The sequence below is a fragment of the Arachis ipaensis genome, chromosome B7 (genome assembly GCF_059453495.1).
Source record: "Arachis ipaensis isolate K30076 ecotype BB chromosome B7, ASM5945349v1, whole genome shotgun sequence".
In the NCBI taxonomy this organism is placed as follows: domain Eukaryota; kingdom Viridiplantae; phylum Streptophyta; class Magnoliopsida; order Fabales; family Fabaceae; genus Arachis; species Arachis ipaensis.
This window is the reverse complement of record NC_142442.1, coordinates 8,263,081-8,278,380: the sequence shown is the minus strand read 5'-3', so window position 1 is coordinate 8,278,380 and position 15,300 is coordinate 8,263,081. Positions and strand designations below refer to the sequence as shown.

The 15,300-nt window shown below is 35.1% G+C and overlaps 1 protein-coding gene across 1 annotated transcript; it reads right to left on the bottom strand.

Moving 5' to 3' along the window:
* Positions 1-7,958: 7,958 nt before the first annotated feature.
* LOC110264835 (uncharacterized) lies at positions 7,959-10,696 on the bottom strand. Its single transcript, XM_021107223.2, has 8 exons — positions 10,557-10,696; positions 10,384-10,416; positions 10,247-10,297; positions 10,095-10,130; positions 9,885-9,975; positions 8,363-8,600; positions 8,192-8,282; positions 7,959-8,110 (listed from the first exon to the last, which is right to left on the bottom strand). Exons 1-6 carry the CDS (start codon positions 10,667-10,669, stop codon positions 8,367-8,369), a joined length of 558 nt encoding a protein of 185 aa, XP_020962882.1. The 5' UTR covers positions 10,670-10,696; the 3' UTR covers positions 7,959-8,110; positions 8,192-8,282; positions 8,363-8,366.
* Between the last annotated feature and the right edge of the window lie 4,604 nt (positions 10,697-15,300).

The window sequence follows — 15,300 nt, the reverse complement described above, 5'->3', positions numbered from 1 at the left end:
TCCGTGCATGGAAAAATTGTGAATACTTTCTCCATTTCTGTCAGCCATTCCTCTGCCTTATCAGGGTCGAGGGCCCCACGAAATTCAGGCGGACCAATCTTCTTGAAGTCAGCAAAAGTCGTACGGGTTTGTCCTTCCTCCAGTCTGGGAGTATTGGGGTCCCTGTCCCCAGTGGACAGTTGTTGAGCCATCAGAGTAGTGGCTTGGGCCTGCTCCTTCATTGCCTTGGCCATCTCCTTCATGTGCTTTGCTAGGGTTGAGGAGCTCGAGCTCGTTCCACGCGGGCGTCCACGACTTGCCATAGGTCCCCTGTTTATGGATAACCATAGGAAGAGGTTTCATTAGTCATACCTCCTAGGATCGACTTTGCTCTGATACCAATAATGTAACACCCTAAGTTCTTATACTATCGTGGGGGTTTTCAGAATAAGGGGCCACACTTGAATCAAAAAGGAATGACTTAATCGTTATGCAAGGAAGGAAGGAAGTACGCGTGAAGAGGAAAACAAGCAGTACTAAAACGGTAATAAACAATAAACTTATCCATGAGTATGGTTTAAAATAAAATGCTTAGAGGTAATTAAACAAAGGAAAGAAACTAATACGTCCTAACTAATTTCGTTGAAGAGGCTCCCCTACTTGCATCATATCCTATCCTCGGCCAGGAGTCTTTAGTTATTCGTGAATCGAGGTACCAGGGGTCTCCCTCCAACCCCCTTTCGCGCAGTGATGACCCGGTTTCGTTGCGTGGGATGGACCAAAACTCGACGGGGTGCCGAAGTGGGGGAATAGGGTACGTATTCCACCCTTGGACTTCCGCAAGGGTTCAACTCCTCCTCTGGATCCTCCTCCATGGTGTCTTCCTTCTGGCCAGGGTCGTCGGATTTCTCTTCCTCGGCTTCGGAGTCGGACTCGAGGTGTACCACCTTAGGTGACCGCTTTCTAGATGTTGAAGCATTCCTGTCTAGGAAGGTTATGACGGGCAGCTGGGATTCTTCTTCCACGGGATCTCGACCTAAGTAGATAGTCTGGAGCACGGTAGTAGTGGTCGCAACTACCCACGCGTGCTTTGAGGGGTCATACTCAGAAGTTACCCTCGGGGGGCACTGCGTCGTCTCTATCCGCTGTGCCATGTTCCTCTGGAGACAGTATGGGAAAAGAAAGGGAGTGAGAACCTAGCGTCTCAGTAGGAGTGCTATGCAACACCTCCATATCCATCTCCAGCCCACGTGCGGGATTTTAAAAAAAAAAAGCGTATAACATGGCATGTAATATGCATCTTCTTTTTTTTTTTGTAAAACATGTGTTTAAAAGAAAGGGAAAACATATAGGAAAATAGAAGGATAATCATCAACGTAATCATAATTAAATCTAAGGAAAACATGGAACTTAAGCTTTCATTCGTGTCTTCTTTCTTTCTTAATTTATAACTTATCTGGAGGGTATTGAGCTCAAACCGTTATAAGTGGGAGTCCCCTTCCCTTACCGAAGGTTCTTATCCCAAACGTTTTGGCGATCACCTTCCCTTACCGAAGGATCATCTCGATCGATCACCTTCCCTTACCGAAGGATCATATCGATATCTTGTCTTTGGGGGTCACCTTCCCTTACCGAAGGATCATTCCCTCAGTTTAATTTACACTCAAGGTTATTTAGACATACACAAGAAGAGAATCATATAAAAAGATATATTATTATATAAAATTGATGGGATAGTCCCCTTCCCTTACCGAAGGTTCTTATCCCAAATGTTTTTCGATCACCTTCCCTTACCGAAGGATCATATCGATATCTTGTCTTTGGGGGTCACCTTCCCTTACCGAAGGATCATTCCCTCAGTTCAATTTACATTTAGGTTGTTTTAAGCGCACACAAGGAAAAAATCATATAAGTGCACGTAATAGGAATATTAAATATTTTAAAGGAAAACATGTACTCTTGACTTTAAAGGGATAATGATAGAAAAGATCACATAGATGCACTTAGGATTAAATCCTTGAATAAAATATTTGGGAAAACATGTACTCTTGACTTTAAAGGAATAATGATAGAAAAGATTACATAGATGCACATAGGATTAAATCGTTAATTAAAATATTTGGGAAACCATGTACTCTTGACTTTAAAGGAATAATGATAGAAAAGATCACATAGATGCACATGGGATTAAATCTTTAATTAAAATATTTTGGGAAAGCATGTACTCTTGACTTTAAAGGAATAATGATGACATAATGGTATAATAGATTACATGGATGCATACGATGGAATAGGGTAATTTAAATAATTGAATTAAAATATTATAAATAATAATATAACCATGTAATAGATCACACATATACCTATATGTTGAACAAGACATAGAAAGCATATACTCTTGGCCCTAAGGGAATATCAATTTAATAGTATAGGATATTGAATAAGCATCTTAAGAGGGCATGTAATCTCGAAGGGAATATTAACAACGTAATTATATGAAAGAGCACAAAATAGGTAAAGTAAATAACATCATACGGAGACATATAATAACGATTCAAGAAGATGTGAATGGCATGGTGGGGAGACATGATCATCATGAATGAAAGGTGAGTGAGAAGGCATTAATGTCATGATAACATGGAAGAAAATAATAATAAGATAACGGTATCAAAGGTCATATAAGGGCACATAGTAAAATTAGGGAATGTTAAATGATTTAATAAAATATTATAAAGGGGCATGTACTCTCAACCTAAAATGAGTAGTAATTAAAGGGTCATGTAAATACACATAGAAAAGATATGGGATACATATTAATGGATTTCAAGAGGGTATAATTGACAAAATAGATAATCATGCTCAATGTAGATGCAAAGAATAATTCATGCCATAAAATACATGAAAGGTAATAGCCATGCATGGATGGAAGAAAACAAAGTAAAACATACTACATGCCAACATAAGTAAGAAAGGCATAATTCCCTACTCTTTTTTCTTAACGCTTCTTCGAGCCTGCCTCTTGTGTTTGCACACAGAATACTATTTCTTTGTAGAGAGAGAGAGAAGGGAGAGGATTGATATTGAGAGGAGTGATTTTCTACCTATGGGTGCTCCCCTATTTATATACGTCTGGGGATGGGGTGGTTGGGATATTTCAAATTTCAAACTAAGGGCGGTTACTAGGTTCCTATCCAAAATTTCAAAATTTTAATCTTATCTCCTAACCGATTTTCAAACTTTGAAATTTAAATTTTGTTTCTAGAAGGGGTGGTTGTTACAGATATATCCGATATCCGATCCGATCCTATCCACAAATATGCGGATCGGATCGGATCGGATCTAGCACTAAAAAGCGCGGATATCATATCCGATTCGATCCGATGAAAATTATGCGGATTGGATCGAATTTTCGGTCATATCTGATCCGATCCGATTCGCGGACACCCGACTAAAACCAAGCCTACTTATTTTCTCCGGTTAACAGTCAAAAAAGAAAAACCCAACAGACATAGGTCCACTACCATTCCCCTAAACCTCAATTAGATTTGGAAATGTTGCTACTCTTTCCAAGCATACTCACTTGCTACCATCTTACCTTAACTAACCCATCTAAATCTCAACTAGATTTCGGAATGTTACTGATCTTCCCTATCATACTCACTTGCCACAACAAAAGAGCATACGCTGCATTATTGTCTTCTACACCGAGAAGTATTAAAACTATGATTCATAATTAATATTTCCACATCGCAACCAAATATTAATAATTTTTTTTAGATTTTTATTTTAGAAGATACTTAACTTAGAATAATTAAAATTTTGATTCTTTCAGACTAATTTACCACTATTTGTCTCTTTTTTATCAAAGAAAAAATGTCTTGATTTTTTTTTCATTCTTGAATAAGTGATAATTTAGCAATTCTTATGCAAGAAATTTTTGGACATCAAAAGTTTTTTTTTTTTGAATCATTGTGGTTCTGGTATGATCGTATGAATGAGGTTTTCATTAATTGTTAACGGAGTCTTAAAAGAGAATTCTCAATATTAAAAATAAAGAAGACCACACTAAAAAAAGTCGAATGCTACATAAAAAAAAAATAAAGTAAAATAGAATATTCAAGAAGTCTAAGGCCGGTAGAGATCCAGATAAAAATGAGTGTGCCGTATTGAGATTTTGGCATTGTAACCCTGAAGTGCTGTCAAGATCGGACATTGGTCCTTAAAGTCTTCTAAGATAGGTTCAACGCCTTCTCCAAAATTCTGCTAATGCTTCTTTGATTTCTTTTTTAGGGGCATTAGGGTCCGAGTAACCACTACATAAAACATACAAAGACAAGCAACATAGTAAATCAAACACCATCCACCACATATTATATGCATAGGATAGATATGATAAAAAAGAATGAAACCATAAAATGATTCTCACTCCCAATAGTCTGAATCCAAATCTGATTCATATTTTCCATTAGCTTTAGCTTGCTTGCTTTAATGTCAAAATAAATAGAGAGCAGTCATTATAATGTCACACACGCACACATATTCACACGATTTAAAAGATAGTAATAAAATAAGACCTCAATTCTGATGATCTTGACTTGATAGCACGCCCATTTGCAAGACCACAAAATTTACAGCACAAGGAAACGACTCGGGTAATATAAAGAACTACAACATACTCCAAAAAAGTGAAAGTCAGAGGGTTTGATAATATCTGGAGGTAAAGTAAAAAAATTAGAAAAGATACCTTTCCATGGAGGTCCTTCTCCTTCAAAAGGCTCACAGTAATCTACATGAGTATTCTTTTTGGGTGCTTGATGGATTCGGGCATGTATTCAAAAGATTTTGGCACCCCCAAAAAGTGCAGTAGATGAAAATCACCAACTTTTTTGAAAGACGTCATAATCCCATCGCTAGTATCATAAACTTTGTAGTGTTCTTCCTGAAAAACAAATAATAGCAACGGAATATTTTAAAAATCAAAGTAACAACCAAAACTAAAGGAAATATTGTAATACACAGCATTGGAAAACTCCATTTTATCCCTTGTTTCTTTTAAATTTGCCTACGTGTCCTGTCTCTCCCTGCTCTCAATCCCAAATTAGTGAATGAATTACAGTATCAAACATCCATAATGATTATTTGCTTACTTCTCTGTGAACCATCGGTTTAAGAAGAGTAAAATTCTAGGATTATATAAAGCACATTTTGACCATTTCATATTGCATTTTGCATTCTGCAATTTTTAGCACGTCAATTTTTTTCGTTGGGTTTAACGGAGGCATTTGAATAGAGGGACTGATTCGTCCAAATTTTGTAAAGGTCAGAAATTTAAAAGTATTTTTCAATAGTTAGAGACGAAAATGTCCGACAAAAGATCAAGGACCTATTTATCTTTTTCTCTTAAATCAATTCTCACAAATACACAAGATCAACTCAATCCTTAAATAAAACAAAAGAAAATTTTCACTTTAGAGATATTTTCATGAGCTTCGTGACAATGTTAGAAAGCAAAGTAATCTCCTTCGTCAACCTCTTCTATATATAATAAGTAAAATATATAAAATTTAAAAACTAAGCATGGTTAGATCGAATTGAATTGGATTTAGTAAATTTCAAGAATATTTAACTTCAATCATTATTGTTCTAAGCAAATAATAATGACATAAAAACTATTTCTATTATATGTGAATTACAAAAAGTAATTGCCTCGAATTACAAAAAATCATACACGTGATACTTAGAATTTTAACAACTTTATTTTATCATAGTGCTAAGCAAATTTTATTAAATTGTAGAAATTTAATACTTTGAATAGCTAAAGCTTGGAAATCACTGTTTAAAATTTTAGCAAATACGAAATATAAGAATAGAACACAAGAAATAATGTTTCAGCTTCTTAGTTTTTTCTTGAATTATTGTTAGTTAAAAATACAGCTATCAAGGGCATTTTTTGTTGTGGGAAAGATGAAAGGGCATCTATTCCTAGTATTTTCTCGGTGGTAATAAAAATTTCATGCAAATTCAAATGGTGAAGCAACTTGACAACTGACAAGTGTGAGAAGTGAATCGAGTTTCTTATTTTGTGATAATAAAAAATATTATTTAGATTATTATGTTCTTTATATTTATTTTTGTATTAGAGCAAACCTCTTTATTTTTATTGAATATTCTTTGAAATAATAAACAATTTACTGTGAATATTAGAGATTGTATTTTCAAAAATTAAAATAAATTTCAAATCTAATAAATAATATTTTCTCTATTTTTAAATAATTATTATCAATTGTTAAAACTTTATTTTTTCACAAATAAGTTTCGTAAGTAAATTAATATGACAGATTACTTTTTTCACTATTATATATTTATTTTTATTAATTAATACTATTTTAATCATATTTGGAATAAGTGAGGAGAGAGAATAAATAAATTAATTAATTAGAAGAAAATTATTAGTATATTATATAGGGCTTGTTTAAGAAAAGATCTTTTTTCGAGTTATCTTTTTTTAAAAGATCTTATAGAGAAGTAAAAGTAATTTTATGTTTGGATATCTCATGTAAAAAAGTCTTTTTATCAATCAATTATGTTTGGGTATAACAATATAAAAGTACTTTTTTGTTTATTTATTACATGAAAAACATCTTTTTTTTAAGGAAAAAAGATCTTTTAAAATAAGATGTAAATTACAGCTTCTCAAAAAAAGATCTTTTTTTATTTTACTAGTGCTTTTACTTTTACTATTAGAAATTTGCCAAACACGTTAAAAAATAAAAAAAGATCTTTTTTTCATTGAAAAAAGATTTTTTTTTAACAAAATAATAACGCTCAAACATACACATAGGATGTTAGTCTTGGATTACTTTCTAGATGTATTTTTAATTTTGATAACTCCAATATATTTTAATCATTTTCTTAATACAAGCATATAACTTGAAGGTCTCACCGTCTCTAGTGGGATATGATTCCCATTATATAAATTTGTTTTGTTTCGTCTCATTATACCAAAAATAATTAGGTCAATTGAGTAAATTAATTAAATTAAACGGTTTTTGGGGGACATATATACCAAGATTTCATGCAATACCATATTGTTGTAAAGACGCAAAGTCCCTATAACTAAGCCTAATTGTTTTCTCCTGTTAATAATCAGAAAAGAAAAACGTAACAGACATAGGCCCACTACCATCTCCGCTTATTTACCTCCAAAACCTCAATTAGATTTGAAAATGATGCTAATCTTTCCTAACATACTCACTTGCTACCACCTTACTTTAGCTAACCCATCTAAATCTCAACTAAATTTCGGAATGTTACTAATCTTCCCTAGCATACTTACTTGGCACAATAAAAGAGCATACACTGCATTTCTGCAGATATTGTCTTCTACACCGACAAATATTAAAATTATGATTCATAATTAATATTTTCACATCGAAATCAAATATTAATAAATTTTTATTTTAGAAAATACACAAGTTAAAATAATTAAAAATTTGATACTTTCGGCCTAAATTACCACTATTTGTCTCTTTTTTATCAAAGAAAAAAATGTCTTGATTTCTTCTTTCATTCTTGAATAAGTGATAATTTAGTAATTCTTATGCAGAAAATTTTTGGACATCAAAAGTTTTTTTTTTGAATCATTGTGGTTCTGGTATGAATATGAAGGTTTTCATTAATTGTTCATGGAGTCTTAAAAGAGAATTCTCAATACTAAAAATAAAGAAGACCGCACTAAAAAAAGTCGAATTCTACATAAAAGAAAAAATATAATAGAATATTCAAGAAGTCTAAGGCCTGTAAAGATAAAGATGAGTGTGCCGACTTGAGATTTTGGCATTATAACCTGAAGTGCTTTCAAGATCGGACGTTGGTCCTTAAAGTCTTCTAAGGTAGGTTCAACGCCTTCTCCTAGATTCTGCTAATGCTCCTCTGATTTCTTTTTTAGGGGGATCAGGGTCCAAATAACCACTACACAAAACATACAAAGACAAGCAACATAGTAAATCAAACACCATCCACCACATATTATATGCATGGGATAGACATGATAAAAAAAAGGAAACCATAAAATGATTCTCACTCCGAGTAGTCTGAATCCGAATCTTCTCCATTAGCTTTAGCTTGCTCGCTTCAATGTCAAAATAAAAAGAGAGCAGTCATTATAATGTTACACACACACACGATTTAAAAGATAATAATAAAATAAGACCTCAATTCTAATGATCTTGACTTGATAGCACGCCCATTTGCAAGACCACAAAATTTACAGCACAAGGGAACGACTCGGGTAATATCAAGACCTACAATATACCCCCAAAAAGTGAAAGTCAGAGGGTTTGATAATTTCTATAGGTAAAGTAAAAAATATCAGAAAAAATACCTTTTCATGGAGGTCCTTCTCCTTCAAAAGGCTCACAGTAATCTACATGAGTATTCCTTTTGGGTGCTTGATGGATCCGGGCATAAAAGTGCTTAACAGGAACATCATCATCCGATGAGTTCTGCATGTATTCAAAAGATTTTGGCACCCCCAAAATGTGCAGTTGATGAAAAACACCAACTTTTTTGTAAGCCGACATAATCCCATCTCCACGATCATAAACTTTGTACTGTTCTTCCTGAAAAACAAATAATTGCAACAGAATTTTTAAAAATCAAAGTAACAAACAAAACTAAAGGAAATCTTGTAATAAACAGCATTGGAAAACTCCATTTTATCCCTTGTTTCTTTTAAATTTGCCTACGTCCCTGTCTCTCCCTACTCTCAATCCCAAATCAGTGAATGAATTACAGTATCAAACATTCATAATGATTATTTGCTTACTTCTGCGAACCATCGGTTCAAGAAGTGTAAAATTCTAGGATTATATAAAGCACATTTTGATGGCTTCATATTGCATATTGCATTCTGCAATTTTTAGCAATAGCAATAAACCCATAGTTGAAAACTTGCAAGGCCATAGAAACACTTTAAAACTATTAATATTACAATGACGATTATATACCTACTCTCTAAATTAGCCCTAATAACAACTTCAATCACCATTACTATTTGTTCATTCAGTTTTCCATTTTCATTACTCTTCGTTGCCTCTACTGCAATCACCGCCTTCTTCCTCAAAGGCACCTTCCCAGCATTGTCCTCAAGATCCACAATTCCCTCTATCTCCACAGTCCACAGCACTCTCCCGTTCATGTACCTCCTCAAAATCATAAACCTCACACTCCCCGTTACTATTAACCTCATTTTCCAAAACCTCACCTTTCAAAACCCCAACAACCTTCTTACACCAATCAAAATCAAATTCCAATTCCAATTCACCACCATCAACATCACCTTCAGGCAAACCCTCACTCCTACCCAAATCCCTAATTTTCTTCACAAAACCACACATGAATTTAACTCACAAAACCCTTACTAGAGCAACTACGTTGCAGATTTTCATACAGGTTCAACAACGAAAGTTCATGCAGATACACTTTCAGTTGACAGAGGAAAAAGGACAACAGATCCAACACAAATAATAGTGAGAGCTTAAAAAGATAAATCAGAAGTGGTGAACATGCAGTGGTGTAAGGCAGGGTTTTCGGGTAAGTGATGGTATTGTTCGGTGGGAGAGGGCAGAAGGGATGGGGGAGAACTGGGTTCGTGAAAGAAGAGATGAAAAAGGTTGACAACTGAAAAATTTAATATCACATTGAATAAGGATATATAGATATTTTAATCATTTTGAAAAGTTTTTATGGACTATTGGAAGTCCAAAACATCCTTGGACAAACGTAACATTAACCAACTTAGTATTGTTCTCCCTAAATAACAAATAACAGCAACGAATTTTTTCTGACATAAAAGTAACATAACTAAAGAAAACCAACAGACAATGACAGAGAAGTTAATTAACCTCTTTTAGCATTCTGTTGTAGTGTTGCATTGCCACAAATGGATAAGGCCGATACTTCTCCATAAAACGTAATCTACTTTGTCTCCGTTGTCTGTAGGAGTTCCGAATTTTTAGGAAAAAAAAATGAGGGGTAAATAACAAATTGTTATACTGCAAAACATATCATTTGTGAAACAAAAATAAATAAAAAGAGAGTTCAAGTGCACTTACTCTTTTCTAATCTTACAATGATGTGGCCTTTGATTTCTTCAAACAAAATAGATTTGCCAGGGACAAATTTATAAATGGATTTGTGAGAGAGAGAAATACATATAAACTGATATAAATTATTATTACAAAAAAAGAATTTAAGTTTGACTCACCCTAGTTCCTCATCAGTGCCTCTAAGTATTGAGGGTCCACAAGGCTTTTGTCTTTGGTGAATAAACAAGATTTATTTGCAAGAAAAAGTATTAATATTATCATAATTGGAAGAAAAAAGAGTTTCAAGTTTACTCACACTTTTTTAACGGAGGGCCTATAAGGCTTTTGACTTTGATTGCAAGCAAGATTGATTTGTAAAGGAAAAACATAAAGAAAAAAAACAATATATCACTAATTTGGCAGGAATGATAATTAAGTAAAGAAATAATAATTAGAAGAGAAAGCATGAAGCTTGTAATAAGTAACAACCATGAGTGGTGATGATTATAGACTGGAACTCCTTGGCGTAACCTCAAAAGGCGGTTGCCGATTATACGACCACGAGATCGCAGATTGTATTGCATTGATGGTGATGGTTCCATGCCACCTTCGAACTCCAATTTTTCTAGGGTTTCTGAAAACACAAAAGCTAAGAGTCTGATGTTAATCTACAAAAGCACTATAGCAACTACATCTAAATCTAAATCCTAAAAGAGAGAGGAGAGAACCTCTCCCTCAAAACTACATCTAAATCATAAATAGTAACTAATTGGAGAGTCTGATTATGAATGAATGGATTCTCCCACTTTATAGCCTCTAATCTGTATTTTTTGGGCCGCAAACTGGATCGAAAACAGCCCAGAAATCGCTGGAGAAGAAATCTGCCACGCTGATTTTTGTCACTGCGACGCGTCCGCGTGGAGCACGCATTCGCGTTGCCTAGCGTTAGGGCAACTATGGCATATTATATATCAAATCGAAGCCCCAGACGTTAGCTTTCCAACGCAACTAAAACCGCATTGTTTGGACCTCTGTAGCTAAAGTTATAGCCGTTTGAGTGCGAAGAGGTCAGGCTGGACAGCTTAGCAATTTCTCCAACTTCTTCTATTCCTTCCACTTTTGCATGCTTCCTTTCCCTCCTCTGAGCCATTCCTGCCCTGTAAACTCTGAAATCACTTAACACACATATCAAGGCATCTAATGGTAATAAGAGAGGATTAAACATAGGGAACTTAAGGTCAAAGAAGCATGTTTTTAATCAAAGCACATAATTAGGAAGGCAAATGTAAAACCATGCAAATAGTATGAATAAGTGGGTAAGAGTTGATAAAATCCACTCAATTGGGCACAAGATAAACCATAAAATAGTGGTTTATCAACCTCCCCACACTTAAACAGTAGCATGTCCTCATGCTAAGCTCAAGAGAAGCTATAAATGAGTGAAGAGGAATGGTAGAATGTACGAAATGCAACCTATCTTATATGAATGCAACTATATGCAGAATGTTTCTACCTACATGGTTAAAAGTAAATAAGCTCTTCAAGATAAACATAAATCAGATTTCAATAATTCAAATCATACAATAAAAAGCAAGTAAACTTGTAAGAAGATAGCTCATGAAAGCAGGAAACATAGAATTAAGCATTGAACCCTTACTGGTAGTGCATATCACTCTAATCCCTCAAGTATCTAGGGTTAATCACTCTACTCTTCCCTGATCCTGCTTTCTAAACTTTGTTCTTCATCTAACCAATCAACAAATATTTAGTACACCAATGCAAATATCATGAGGTCTTTTCAGGGTTGTAATGGGGCTGAGGTGAAGGTAAGGGTATGTGTATGGCCAAGTGAGCTTTATAAATTGAATCTTTAATTAACCTAAGCTTTTACCTAACATACATATACTCTATATAACTTTAGAATCATTCCTAGCTACCCATAATTCCCACTTTTATATGATTCCCATACTCATGTACCAAAATTTTGATATTTCTTTACTTTTATCACATGTGCATTGATCTTTTTATTAACTTAGCATTGGGGTAATTTTGTCCCCTTATTTATTTACTTATTTATTGAATATTTTTGGATTTTTCTCTTTTTTTTTTTTGTAGAGAAATAAACATAACTTATCAATGCACATGGATTTTCTATTATTTTTTCTATTTTGGTTTTTCATGAGTAGGTTCCCAAATTCTCAATATTCAAATAAATTAGAAACATAATACATTCCCTTATTAACCTATGTTCCCACAATTTTCCCACACTTAGTTGATGCACAATCTCTATCTTAAGCTAACCAAAGATTCAATTGGGGTTTTTAATTTGTTTTTCTGGTTAAGGCTAGTGATGTTGTAAAATATAGAATAAATGGAATTAAAAAGGCTCAAGGTGGCAAACAAAGGTAATTGAAAGGGTAGGCTTATTTGGGATAAGTGAGTAAAAATTAAATAATGGCCTCAATCATATGCAAGCATGTAAATACACTAAATATTGGACATATAGAATAGAACAAAGCAAAGGTTGCAATTATAGTAAAGAAAATACACAAGAATAAAAATTTATGGTTAAATAATGTAACCATGTAAATAAGCTCAAAATCTCACAGGTTGTGTGTTCTTTGGCTCAAAAACCATGTTCCAAATACAACTTCAAACAAGTTTTAACACAAAAAATTTTTCAATTTAAATTACTGAAATTTTTCAAAGATAGGGTCTTAAAAGAATTTTATTACTTTAACCAAGTAGTAACTAGATGCATAAAATCAAACAAATATGCAAATGCAACAACTAATTTAACAAAGAAAATTAAACATTGGTGCTAAAATATGAAGTGACTAACCCATGGAAGTTGGTATCGACCTCCCCACACTTAAAGATTGCACCGTCCTTGGTGCATGCTAAGATGTGCAGGTGGACGGGCTATTCCAACTGGCGCTTTTCTCCGAAGATTTTGTAGATGGACTTGTCTGTCTCCCCATGTAAACGTCTTCCGGTTCTCTTCCTAGTGGTCATCTTGAAAGAAAAAGGGAAGAAAGGTAACCCAATAATAAAGATAAGAAAATAAATGAAGTATGGTTGGGTTAATGCCAAATGATAAGGGTCTCATTTACATGGAAGCTTCAACATGTACGTGAGAAAATAATATAAGCACATGGCATACTAGTGGTGCAAAATTTGCAACAAAAGAGAGGAAAATGTGGGTAATGCAAGATAGTATAAGTTCATATCAATGCAAGAGAAGTACAAGTATCATAAAAGATTGGCATTGATTTAAATAATGTTACCCAATCAGAATAAAACAAGTCATAAGCACGAAGATAATACCAGAAAAGATATAACAGTTGAATAAGAATATTTGAACACCAATGGTAAAATAATAAATTTAGAAAATTAAAATATACAAAATTAAAATGCAATGAATGAAAGTATACAAATAAATAAAATAAAATAAAAGATAAGAAGAATGAGAAGGGAAAGAAATAAAGTAAGAAAGAAAGAAGAAAGAAGAAAAGATAGAAGAAATTAGGATTGGGGAAGAAAAGATAAGATAATTGGCTGATCTGGATAAGCTGTGCGGCGCAAGCGACGCGGACGCGTGGGGGACGCGGTCGCGCGACTTGCGCTTAAATTAATCGACGCGGACGCGTGACGCATTTTGTGCTACTGGCGCGAGGGTAGCCTCGCGCTCGCACAACTCTCTGTTCAAAATGCATTATTGCCAAATATCAGGGTGACGCGGTCGAGTGGTTGACGCGATCGCGTGAGTGGTCATGACAGGGATGTGACGCGGACGCGTAAGCCATGCGTCCGTGTGGTAAAGCTGGGCGTTCAGCACCAGTCCAGCACCACTCCAGCATAACTTTCGGCTATGCACCCTTTTCACGTCGATTTTCATGTCACGCGGCCGCGTGGGTGACGCGGTCGCGTGGGAGGCCAAAGTTTCCACATGACGCGGACGCGTCAGCGATGCAGTCGCATGGATCAATTTGTGCCAAAGGCACGCCTCCAGCCACGCTATCGCGTGACTCTCTGTTCGATTTTTTTCTTCCCAGTGCACTGGCGACGCGGACGCGTCAGTGACGCTGCCGCGTCGCGTGCGTGCTTCTTTTTTTTTTTAATAATGCAGTATGCAGAATGCAATGCTAATATGAATGTTATGCAAAACTCCAGGTTCAATACAATAAAATAAAATAAAACTCGAGAACAAATAAAACTAAATAAAAATGAAAAAGGAACGATCATACCACGGTCGGTTGTCTCCCACCTAGCACTTTTAGTTAAAGTCCTTAAGTTGGACATTTGGTGAGCTTCCTGTTATGGTGGCTTGTGCTTGAACTCATCCAGGAATCTCCACCAATGTTTGCAATTCCAATGGCCTCCGGGATCCCAAATCTTGTTTCTACACCCGTCTTCAAGTTGATTATCATAATTCCATACGGGTGGTTCAGCTTTAGAATTCTCAGTGAAGCGTCCAAACAACTTCCTAGACCCATTCAATTGAGCTCTATACCAACCTTTGCGTTTAAACTTAAAGCTTCCAACCATAATTAATCTTGCAGGACAATTCTTACCACTGACCGTCTTCCTCTTACTCTTAATGCCACAAAGAGCTCTAAGTTGACCATCCGTCTCCAGTAGCCCATATTCAAGTGGAATTAGAAAGCTAAGGGATATGAATTTTACCCACTTGAATGTTGTGAAGGATGATGGCAACTTAGGGGGAGGGGTTTCTAATGATCTTGCAAGCTCCACTCCTTTGTGTTCTTCTTTGACCACTTCCACCTCTTTGCAAACTTCTTTAATTTCAACCTCTTCCTCTTGGTAGCTTTCTTCCAATTCAATGTCTTCTTGATTACTTACCAAGGGCATGGGAAGTAGTTCTTTTTCTTCTTTAATCTCCATCTCCTGACCAATCTCTTCTAAGTCTTCAACTATGATATGCTTTGGAGGTTGTACACCCTCCTCAACATCAATTTCAATCGCCTTGGAAGGAGGTTCTATAACCTGACTTTCCCATGGAGGTTCAGCATCTCCTAAGTCTGCAACCACTTCTTCCTCTTCAATAATTATAGCTTCCTCCACTTGTTCCAGTACAAAGTCATGCTCCGTATTGTCCACTGGAGTTTCTAATGTCTTCTTCATGCTACGTTCTTTATTAGATTGTCCACATGAAGCCATGGGGGTTCCTTGAGTGTCCGAACATCGGGAAGGTAATCGATTTATCGCTTGA

Coding starts and splice junctions, on each gene's coding strand:
- LOC110264835 (XM_021107223.2), bottom strand. CDS start 10,669: ATGGAACCATCACCATCAATGCAATACAATCTGCGATCTCGTGGTCGT. Junction 9,976..10,094: donor CATTGTAAGATTAGAAAAGA/GTAAGTGCACTT, acceptor GAACTCCTACAG/ACAACGGAGACAAAGTAGAT. Junction 8,601..9,884: donor ACAACAGAATGCTAAAAGAG/GTTAATTAACTT, acceptor TTTGTTTTTCAG/GAAGAACAGTACAAAGTTTA.